General features: G+C 43.4%; 1 protein-coding gene across 1 annotated transcript in view; it reads right to left on the reverse strand.

Moving 5' to 3' along the window:
• Positions 1-6035: 6035 nt before the first annotated feature.
• LOC102987244 (serpin A11) overlaps positions 6036-12234 on the reverse strand; it is a 10125-nt gene continuing 3926 nt past the window's right edge. The window contains exons 3-4 of the mRNA XM_007118920.3: positions 10357-10504; positions 6036-6239 (exon numbers count right to left, since the gene is read on the reverse strand). Coding sequence (XP_007118982.1) covers positions 6036-6239; positions 10357-10504 — 352 coding nt within the window. The remainder of the gene's footprint in view (positions 6240-10356; positions 10505-12234) is intronic.

Here is a 12234-nt window from a genome sequence, read left to right on the forward strand (position 1 = left end):
TGTTGTAGCCTCTCCCGTTGCGGAGCACAGGCTCCGGACGCGCAGGCTCAGCGGCCATGGCTCACGGGCCCAGCCGCTCCGCGGCACGTGGGATCTTCCCGGACCGGGGCACGAACCCGCGTCCCCTGCATCAGCAGGCGGACTCTCAACCACTGCGCCACCAGGGAAGCCCAGGCTTTCTATCTTGAACCGTTTTAATGGTAGGATTCTAGATTGGGGTTTGGGCTTTGGAGGAAACAGTTCTTGTGGGTCTGAGGCAGATGTCACTGGGTCCAGCTCAGCTGACCAGGGTTTTGTGGATTATATTGGTTCAAAGCCATTGCCAACAGTAAAACAAACCTTGGATTTCCATTTGCCTTTTGCATCTTGTTCAAACATCACTATCAGGAAACTCTTGGAGAGGTGGGACTGTGAACTGGAGTGGACCACGGGCGTTTCCGGATCCCGGCCCTTTTACAATTTTAATAGCACACTGGTTTCTAACACATTAGTGAGCAAAATAAATACAAACCCGCTTCTACAATGTTGAGAGATCCGGAGAAGAGGTAACAAGATTTCTCATTACCAAGGGTCTTCCACACAGTGGAGTTGCCATTGGATATTGCAGATGAGTGTGGGGTGGTGTGGTCAAGGTTCCCTAGAGACAAAAGAATTTGTAAAAGAATAGATACATGTATATGTATAACTGAATCACTTTGTTGTACACCTGAAACCAACACCATATTGTTAATCAACTATATGCCAATATAAAATAAAAAGTTAAAAAAAATTAAAACCAGTAAAAAAAAAAAAAGGAAAAAAAAAAGAAAAAAATGCCTAGATGCAATTGGGTCTATTATATATTTTATGTACTGGTTCATTGATCTGTCTCTTTTGGCATCAGTGCAATTTTGCTTTAATTAATAAAATAAGATCAAGTTAAAAATCAATCAGTCAATCAGTAAATAGTCTGCATATAATCAGCTACTGTGTTTTTGGCAAATACAAGTTTATGACTATTCTTTTCCATAAAGAATTGCATTTTATTCTTGTTTATTATTACACAATGGTCTTTTCTAAAAGGAAAAAAAAAGTTTCTCTATAGAGAACCAATAAGAGAGATTATCTCTATGTATGTATGTATGTATCTATCTATCTATCTATCTATCATCTTTATTTATTGGAATTGGCTCAAGTGACTATGGAGGCTGGCAAGTCCCAGATCTGCAGAGCTGGTGTCCTAGTGTGAGGGCCATCAGGCAAGTGAATTCTCCCTTCCTCAGGGGAGGGTCAGTTTTTTGTTCTATTCAGGCCATCAATGAATTGAATGAGGCCCACTCACATTATGGAGGACAATCTGCTTTACTTAGTTTATTGATTTAAATGTTACTCTCACCCAAAAAACACACAAACACTCAGAATAATGTCTGGACACCAAATGCCTGGGCACTCCGTGGACCAGCCAAGTGGACATCTAACATGAGGTTATTACAGTGGGCATGGAATCATAGCATGGGCTTCTCTTTCTAAGAATACATCTGGCTTCTGATTATGGGAGAGAGTCTAATATCAGACTCATCCTTCCTCAAGAAAACTATAAATGCTGAATAAAATAAAAAATATAGATGGTTAAAGGTACTGGAGAACAATGGAGAAGGTTGAGATAAGGATGGGGAGAAGATTCCAGAGAGAAAGGAAATGTGTTATAGTGAAGCTAACATTTGCTGCTGACTTTTCCCCCTGGGACTTTTGCTGATTTGCAATCTGGGGCACAGGACACAGTGGCCTAGAGCCTATACTAGTGTCACTAGGCTGGGGAAACAAAAATGGGAGTTCAGAAGCAGCAAGAAGTTAGGACTCGAGGGACCAAGTTCCTAGAGAATAGAGAACCACAAGGAAGTGAATCCAGTGCTCTGCATACAATTTCCCTTCAAAGAATTTTCTGACTCCTGAGTGGTGAATGTATGGGATGAGATGCTGGATAATCATGAGAAAGTCACCGGCTAAAGTAACACAGATTTTAGTAGGCTCATAGTACTCGGGAAACAAAAATTGGTGTATGAACATGTGAAGGGGCCAGGACTCTGGAAAACAGCCCACACTTTCAGTGGATACCTCCTCACTGCTACATTACAGGGGAGGCCAAATAAACGAGACCTCAAAAGAGACTGAAACCCAGTCTATATCTACCTGAGAGAAGAAGATCAAATCTCCTCTTGAGGAAGAAAATAGCCACAGCTACATAATTTTTGATATACATTGTTCGGCATCTAATAAAAAATGACCAGAAATAACAAATAACAGAAAAAAATAACTGAAAATGAAAAGTAGAGAATAAATACTCACAGGTATCTAGATATTGGAGTCATCAAACACAGACTTTAACCATGATTATTCTGTATAATAAAATAGATGAAAAGATAGAAAATTTCACAGAGAAGTGGAATCCATAAAAAGAATCAAAACTCTAGTACTAAAAAATTAAAATATCTGCAATTAAGAATAAAATAGAGGTATTTAACAGCAGATCAAACAGAGCAAAAGAGAGCAGAAGTGAGATTTGGGCAAGTAGAAAATATCCAGATTAAGCCCGGAGAGAAAAAAGAATAGAAAATGCAGAAAAGCACATAAGAGGCATATGGGACATGACTAGAACATCTAATATATGCATAACTGTGGGCACATAAAAAGAAAAAAACTGGACTAGAAGCAATTTTTAAAGAGACAGTTTCTGAGAATTTTTCAAAACAGACATCAAATTGCATTTTCAAGAAGTTATGTGAACCCCAAGCAGGATTAATACATGAAAAACTGTACCTAGGGACATCATTTGAAAGCAGTTGAAAGACCAAAAAAAAGAGAGGAGAGAGAGAATGTAAAGAAGCCAGAGGGGGAAAAATTCATTACCTTCAAAGGATTATAAAAATTATAGATAACTTTTCAACCAAAAATGTGAAAGTCAAATATAATGGAGTGACATATTTCCAGCACTGAAAGAAAACGTCTGCCTACTTAAAGTTCCATACCCAGTAAAATTATCCTTCAAGAATGAAGGCAAAACAAAGGTGTTTTTGTCTGAATCCTTCTGGTTCCTTGAACAGGAAAACAGAGGCACTGCAAGTAGTTTTTGTAATAAAGGGTTTTATTATAGGAACTGGGGATCCCATGAGTGTGGGTGGATTGGGGCCGGTATGAAGTTCTGGAAGGCTGCAGCTGGGGGAACAGAGAAAGTCACCAACTACTTTAGCCTGAACTACTGGAGTGGACAGGATGGCAAACAAACATTGAAAGCAAAACAAATTAAAACAAGCTAACAAGGACTGCTGAAAAACAAAGCTGGAGGGCTTGACTTAATATCAAGCCTTACAGAGCTGCGATAATTAAGATGGTGTAGTACTGACGCAAGAAAAGACAAATAGTTCAACAGAAGAGTAAATAGGAGTCTAGAAAACACCCTCTCATACTTGGACAACTTTAAAGCTCTCAGCTCTGTTCCTGGCTGGAATGAAGGGAGAACATTTATGCCCCTTTTTGTGGACTCTGTGATACTCATGGAAACTTGAGGTAGGGTGACAGTGGCTTTAATGCTATTTTCCCCACAGGGTCCTGTGTATTCGTGTAGGTTGTACCTGGCCAGGGGCTTAGTTCCAACATTCAAAGCCTGCTTTGACCCAGGGGCAAAACAAGTGTAGCTGGGACTCTATGGCATGGCAGAAATTGTTCAAGACCCACCAAAGAGAACATCACAAGATCTTAAAAAGTATACATTTTAGGTAGCTGTTGACTTACCTTGAAAATGATCAGGTTCTTCACGAACTTAGGTTACCAGGGAGGAAGTGTTGGTGGGGGGGGGGATAGATTGGGAGTTTGGGATTGACATGTATACACTGTTATACTTAAAATAGATAACCAACAAGGACCTACTGTATAGCACAGGGAGCTCTGCTCAATATTCTGTAATAACCAAAATGGGAAAAGAATTCGAAAAAGAATAGATACATATATATGTATAACTGAATCACTTTGCTGTACACCTGAAACTAACACTACATTTTTAATCAATTATACTCCAATATAAAATGAAAATTAAAAAAAGAAAATGATCGGGTTCTTCTAGATGGTTAAATGTTCAGTTTGAAGTATAAATACATATGGAATCTCCACTTGGGGGGAAATTTACTCAATTCACAGATGACTGAAAGAGACAGCTTAAGATGGGAAGGAAGAAACAACCCAGTGAATGATCACTAACAATAATGTTTCTAGAGAAAACCTGCAGGCTGTCATCCACATGTGCCTCTGCAGTCTCAGCCCTGATCCCTGGGCCAGCGGCTCCCTCTGGGCGCTACAGTGCTATCACAGTGAATGTCCCTGTCACAGCAAATGTCCCTGCAGTAAGAGTGGTCTTGCCCTCCAGAAGGAATCTTTCATGCCCGGACAAAGTCCCTGAAGGCTCTCCTTCTACACCTTTGGGTTCTGAGGATGTGCTACCTATATGGTTTCACTGGGAGGGTTCACATCTGACACCTGGACCAATGGCCACTTGGGGGATTTGGACGTTCCCTAGAGCTGAGCTATGCTCTGTGAGAATAAAGGACAGCCTTGAGGGCTGGGGCAGCCAAAAGAATAGGGTGGAGATAAACAAATGTTCATTGAGCGCCTACTGTTTACCAGGTGCTTAATGCTTCACACTCATGACCTCATTTGATTTTCACAATTCTGTAACTTAGGTTTTATGTTTTCCATTCTTCAGAAGAGACTGAGGTGCACAGGGGCCAAGCGTCATGTCCAAGGTTGGCTGACCAGTGGGAGGTGGCAAGAATTCACTAGTGTCCGGAAGTCTGCCTCAACGCTGGCATCCAAAGCCTCCAACCCTTTACCTCCGAATCCCTCTCCAGCATGACCTTCCACTGTGACCCTACATGAACTTTCTGTTGCGGAAAAACTGGTTTTCTCTTCTTAGAACATACATTTTTCTTTCTTTTCCCCAGTGGCCTTTGCCCATGGTGTGTCTCTTCCACCCTCTCCGGGACTATCTTACCCTCTTTCCCTTTATTTAAGGCTTCCCTGGTTTTCAAGACCCAACTCGAGCCTTGCCTCCTTTGGGTGGGAGTGGGGGAGTTCTACCACTTGCGATTTTTGGTACAGCTTCTTCCTAGACAAGTACCAAGCCCAGCTACCCTCTAGGTCTCGACACTGACTTCATTGTGGGGATGTATTGTCACATGTATGGTACATACATGCAGCTAAGATGGCATTTCTGAGTTTCCCCACCACTTCCAGGTTGATACCTTTTTGAGACTGGGGGGCACACTTGTGGGAGTGGGACATCTGACCTCTAAACAACGCATCATTGCCTCTGAATACTGCCCCCGAATTCATCCCACTGACCAGGATTGCACCTTAAGCCCACTGTCTCACCAGGCCATGTCAACCCTTCCACTTTCTTTGATCTTGGGGTTGTCCTTGGGCATTTGACCTCCGTTTCTGGATTGGCCCATTATTGCATTGGCCTATCCTCACATCCCCTTCTTTTCATAGAACATGTCTTAGAGCCCCTGCCCCGGCTTCAATCTCCTCTCAAGGTGAACTAACTCCTGACATCAAGGCAATGACGTTTCAGGACGACCTCACTTTGCTGCATAGCCAGGATCGGCCACTATGAAGTGAGAGACTCGTTTATTCCTCCTGATATCCTTTGTGCCTTTTCCTCGGACCCAAAAGACACTCAGGAAAGATCAGCAGTGGTGGCGGAAGTGGTGGACGCCTCTGCGGAGACCATAATCGGAGGCTGTTCTCACCTCCAAATTTCTAACCACAGTTGACACTAGATTGGAGGCGACTGTAGGCTGAATGACTGACCGCAGCTCTGCGTGCTCACTCCCCCCCACCCTTGTAAGCATCGCCCCTCACTGTTCACAAAACCCAAGGCCAACTTTATTAGCATCTTTGCACACTGATTAAATGGTCCTCAGAGCAACCCTGAGATGCAGGCTGGCGCTGGCCTTCCTGTTTTTCAGGGAGGGGACAGGACACCCCCTGGCCTCCTACCGCCATCACCCCGCAGCTGGGTTGACAACTTTTCCCAGGAAGAGTAGGCTCTGGGTGGTCACCTCCCAAAGCAGCACCAGGAAAGGTCGGTTGAAATGGGCGTGTGGGGCCGACGTTGCGTTCAGAGACTGGGGCTGGGAGAGGAGGCCGGAGGCCACACCTGCCTCTGTTCCCCGCTCACTCACGTCCACTGCCGCCTTGTGTGACACCTAGAAGGAGAGAAGAGGGGCAGAGACAGCATCGGGGCAGGGCGTTTCCAGGGGCCGATGTCACCCCGTGCGGCACGAGGGAGATGGAGGCAGAGTCACCCAGTTCAGGTCCCGCCTTCCCAGGCAGCACTCCAACCTTTATTTCATTTCCCACCTCATCCCGGTTTCTCTGCCTCCATCATTTCCTGGGGAGTCATCCTGACCGTGCTGTTTGTTCTTTGAAGGGGAGACAGATGGGCCTGAACAGGGCTGAGGGCTACCTGAGCATGCACCAGGCTGCAAAAACCCAACAGCGACTTTTAGGGGCATTTCCCAAGCACCTGGGTGCACGTGGCACAGACCCAAGTGTCATTTTCTGCTACGAGCTGCATTTGCCCTCTCTCAGCCTCAGTTTTCTTATCTTTAAAATAGCTTGCTCATCTAATTGGCTTTATTTATTTATTTTTTATTGGAGTATAGTTGCTTTACAATATTGTGTTAGTTTATACCATACAGCAAAGTGAATCAGCTATACGTATACATATATCCCAATTAGATAAGGAGCTCCTAAACTAAAAGCACTCACATTTTAGAGATAATGATGAAAGGTACTCCCATCTTAAAAAATATTTGCATTTTAGAATGTTGAAATTGATGGATCAAGGTCCTGATTTGATAGGGCAAGCATGATTATAAATTAAAGAAACTTTTAAAAAATGGTTCTGAAGAACCTAGGGGCAGGACAGGAATAAAGACGCAGACGTAGAGAATGGACTTGAGGACACGGGGAGGGGCAACGGTAAGCTGGGACGAAGTGCGAGAGTGGCATGGACATATATACGCTACCAAATGTAAAATAGATAGCTAGTGGGAAGCAGCCGCCTAGCACAGGGAGATCAGCTCGGTGCTTTGTGACCACCTAGAGGGGTGGGATAGGGATGGTGGGAGGGAGACGCAAGAGGGAGGAGATATGGGGACATGTGTATATGTATAGCTGATTCACTTTGTTACACAGCAGAAACGAACACACCATTGTAAAGCAGTTATACTCCAATAAAGATGTTAAAAAATGAAATTTTTAAAAAAAGAAATTTTTTTAAAAAACATGAAGAGAAAAATGGATTACTCAGCCTGAGTCAACGGTTTTCAAAATGAGCTCAGTGAAACCAGGTTGTCTGATGTGCCAAGCCCTCCACTGGGCTCCGTGAAAAGAATTCTGTTTTTTTAAGACCTCATTTTCACACAACTCCTTAGGAAGGATTCTGAGGCTTTAACTAAAAAATGTTGAAAAACATTGGTGTTGACAGTCTCTTTCACTTCCAAAAAGGTCTATGAAGAGATAAACCTACCATCTGAGGTCACTGTGGAAGAAATTCTGTAAAAAACTAAACGATATCTTTTCCTTTTTGTTTACCTTCTCCACAGTGGGTGCACACGCGCATACACACACACAAACACACACACAAGACCACATCCCTGTTCCTCGGTTTCACATTCCAAATCTCAGCTGGTCTTTCCCAAATAAAAGAGAGTGAACTTTCCTTTTGAAATTTCTAATAAAGACTCAACTGATAATGACTCTATCTTAGGAAGATGATGGAAGAACAGAGAAGGGTCTTTTTTTTGCCTTCCCTCCTGTGGAAAATTGCCTTATTCTTCTCAAGTATGAACTCTCTCTTCCTGTAGGACGTCATCAGCCCTCGCCCATGCCCTGCGGCTTACAGTACCTCCCGCAGGAGCACACGAGCCCACCCCATTGACGGTGGTCTTGACTGTGGGACTTGCTTTAGCCAATGACTTGTGAGTGGCCTTGACAGGGACCACACGTGAGGAGAAGTGTTAAGAGACATAGCACATTATCTCTGCTTTTTTCCCACTGCTACAAGAATGGTATGTCCCAAATAGAAGCTTCTCCTTTGACCTACATTCTAGAAGGAAGAAAACATGAGAAGTAGATCTGTAGCCAGATGGTAGCGACACACCTCTGACATGTCATATGGCCAGGTAATAGATCTCTGTGACGATAAGGCACTGAGATTTGGGGATCATTTGTTATCGCAGCAAAACTGAGGGATATATTTCCTGTTCATGCCCACTACTCTCTACAGCTATAACAAAGGCAGATAGAGTCTCACCACCTGCCCTCGGAGGAAGTTTGAGGGATAAAAACAAGGCTAGTCCCACACCTGGGGGAACTCTGGCTCTGTGGATGGCCCTGAATGTGTGTCTACTCTACTCAAGACGCCGTCTTCGCTTTGAAGAATATAAAGGTCTAGAAGAAGAGGGTGTGGATGGAAAGGGAGATGCTTGTGAAAAGAAGCCTTAAAGATAGTGATATTAAAAAGCCAGAATAGGCTGGCCTTGTTCTGCTCTTTTCTGTTTTTTTTTTTTCTACCTAAATTCCTGAGGCTCCACTGAGGTCGGTGAGTGACACTCAGTGCTAAGAGAAGATACACAGGTTGGCCTTGTTCTGCGCTTTTCTGTCTTTTTTGTTTTTAGCAGACGCCGCCCTGCTCTCATCAGCCTCTGGCCCGCCATCTCCTTGAATCCTAACACCATGCCTTCAATTAAGTTGCAGAGTTCTGATGGAGAGATATTTGAAGTTGATGTTGAAATTGCGAAACAATCTGTGACTATTAAGACCGTGTTGGAAGACTTGGGAATGGATGATGAAGGAGATGATGATCCAGTCCCCTTGCCAAATGTTAATGTAGCAATATTAAAAAAGGTCATTCAGTGGTGCACCCACCACAAGGACGATGCCATCAATATTTGACTTCAGAAGAGCAGGCCCTGTGGATTATGTGCCAGGATACTTCAGAGCAACTTAGTGAATGGGGAAGAAATGAATAGATCAGAATGATTTTGTTGATGCAGGTCATCTCTGGTGACTAAAGCTGTAATTGCCCATTGTCTTTGCTTTTCTTGATAATTTCAGTAGGGCACAAGAAAAAACTGGGGAGGGAAAGAATGGTAACCTGGAAGCGTACTGTTAACCGGGTTTTTCTGGTTTTCCATCTATTTCCTTCTAACCCACCTCACAGGCTATTGATGAATCATTAGATAGTAGTCTTAGAAAAGACTACTTAAGGTACTTCCTTATATCTGTCTCTTCTTCTAGGTACGCAAAGAGAACCAGTGGTGTGAGGAGAAGTGAAATTTTGTGTCTGATGCTGTAACACTGTAAGGATTGTTCCAAATACTAGTTGCACTGCTTTGTTTATAATTGTTAATATTAGAAAAACAGTCCACAAATGCAGCAGCAAATCAGTTGTATTAGCAGAATGTTGTCCTCATTGCATGTGTAGTTTCAGTACAGATTCCAAACTTATGGCTCAGTTTCTTCTAGTATGATCAAAAGTTCTTTTTTCTTTGCTCTGAATAAAATTGAACTGTGGGTTCTCTGTAGAAAGTGGCATTTTGGGCTTTCCCTCTTTTTGTAAAGCAGTTTATGCCTAGTTTATTGTCCAGTTAACTTTAGTTTAGTGACTTTTAAAAGTTGGCATTGTAAATAAAACAACTTGCAAAAAATTTTCTGAAATAGAATTAACAACATATTATCTTTATTCATGAGTTGGAAACTGGAAAAAGGCTAATTGAGGTAAATGTTACCAAAGTGGGGTTATCAGAATGTCTTCCAGCTTCCTGGAGTCAGAGTACCACTGGTATTGATTAGCCTGTATGTAGCAGGGCTCCCTTAAATGGATCTGAGGACTTGTTTTTGCATTTTTAATCCTCTCAGCTTTGAATATGTTGGCTAGAGGCTCAGTTACTACTCAGTTTGTGTTTTGGGAGGAAACAGAATTAGACAGTTTGCTGGCTTTTCTATTAAAAGAGACACTTAACCCATGTGGTGTGTCATCTTTTTATAATCAGTAATCCTATGTGGGGAAAACCATAAACACTACTTGCATGTAAAAAATAATTTAACCTTTAATGTTAAAATGTATGGTGTTACCCAGAAAGCATCAGTCACGAATGCAAGATACTTTCAATAAAAAGTAAGTTACATAGAAAAAAAAAAAAAAAAAAAAGCCAGAATAGAAAAAGGGGGAACTTGATTTTCAAATGCACCTCACATCAGAGGAGAAAAGACACCCCGCCTCTGCCAACACGCATCCAACGCTCACCACCTTACCCTGGAGATAGTTCTGTTGAGCTGCCCAGTGATTCCTGAGAAGTCAGCTTGTAAGTCGAATAAGCTGGTAAGACCAATATGGGGCAGTATCTCTTCCAGGTTATATGTTCCAGAAATGGAAAACCTTGGCAAATGCAAATCCAGCAGGCTGGGGAGAGAATCAGACAGAGAAGCACTGCTGTCTCGTTATCTGTGCTGCTTTTGCCCTGTCTGGGGGCAGCCTGAGCTTTGGGAAGGAGATGTGCTTCTCAGAGTGAGGGAACCAGTCTTCTCATGACACTACCTGCTATGCCAGGACATTCCACAGCCCAGAGCTTCCTTCTCTGCAGACCTCACAGAGAGTCTGTGTCTGGATCTGAGAAGACTCCTGGCATAGCCATAGATCTTCATTTTTGTCACATTTCTGGAGGGCTTTCTAGGTGCCAGACATTGGATTACAAGGCTTCACTGATCGAAGCCATGTAATAACCATGGAAGTTAAGTACTGTTAACATTATCCCACCTCCATATCCAATTCATCAGCAAGCTCTGTTGGCTCAGATTCTGAACTATATCCTAAATCCATCTACCGGCAACCCCCTAATAGAAGGTACACCATCTCTCACCTGTCTGAGCTTCACGGCCTGTTGAAGGTCTGATGAGAGATCATGCATGTACAGTGTGGGCACAGATCAATGGAATAACTCTCCCTCCTGTAATTGTCATGCCTTTGTCATCAGATTGCCATATTCCTTGTGTTACATTCACAAGTTTTCTCGTGACCCATAAAAAAGCTGTCCCTTTCTTCCTGGGATTATTCTCCTCTGGAATTATTGTCTGACAGTTGCCATGACACCTGCAAGCTTGCTTAGTTAATAGCCAGCTTGGAAACTTCTGCCTCGAATGAATTCAGATTAGAGATGCTAATTCAGGTTAGAGCATCTTTACCCGTTTAACTCCTGGGCCAATATGAGGGTCCAGACGTCTAACTGAAGTGGGAGGTAGTTGGAAGTCACGGGTTGAATGGTGAAAAAAAGGAAACAAATGTGGACAACAGAAAACAGGGCTTACTTGACATAATTTTTTCACAGGTAGAACTTGGAGAGTAGGCCCTACCATGGAGGGGGCTTTGCGTACAGTCTAGCTGAGGGGTGTCTGTTAGAGAGCCCAACGCAGAGTAGGTGTTCAATCAGTGTAAATGAAGAAATGGAGTTACCAGGAAGCATGATTCCTCTGAAAAAACTAACCTTTCTCACAGCTGAATGGAGGGAAACCTGGCAGCCTGAATTTTCCATGTCTGAAAGCCCATTCAAATGCTGCCATGATATTGTAACTCTCGGGCACAAGAAATGGTATCAGGGAGCATCTGAGGTTTAGAAAAATAACTTGGATTGGTTTTGATTTTTGAAGGTCTAAGTGGGAGGTCAAAAGAGACCCTTCCTAAGGGAAAACCTACTGGTCCAGAAGATCCTATAGTATTTCCTCCTCTGATGGGGGAAGGGACAGGTTCACTCCAGGGGAGCTTAGGAATATGGGGCTGGAATCAGAAACTGACCAGAGCCATGTAGATTCACAGACAACAGGAATAATACTTTAAATTCTGGCTTCTGTTCTTGACCTGTATCTCTTTAATTTGGTACTTGAATCTCTACCCCCAAACAAAACACCCTTTCTCTATCCTTGATACCTCAATGTCACTGGGGTGCTGAGAGAAGACTCCCGTGGACATGCAGGTGACGCCTACCAGTTGGTGATGGTGGATTAAAGGTGGCCATCAAGATGTTGAGTCTAGGGCTTCCCTGGTGGCGCAGTGGTTGCGCGTCCGCCTGCCGATGCAGGGGAACTGGGTTCGCGCCCCGGTATGGGAAGATCCCACATGCCGCGGAGCGGCTGGGCCCG

The sequence above is a fragment of the Physeter macrocephalus genome, chromosome 11, assembly GCF_002837175.3.
Source record: "Physeter macrocephalus isolate SW-GA chromosome 11, ASM283717v5, whole genome shotgun sequence".
Lineage (NCBI taxonomy): Eukaryota > Metazoa > Chordata > Mammalia > Artiodactyla > Physeteridae > Physeter > Physeter macrocephalus.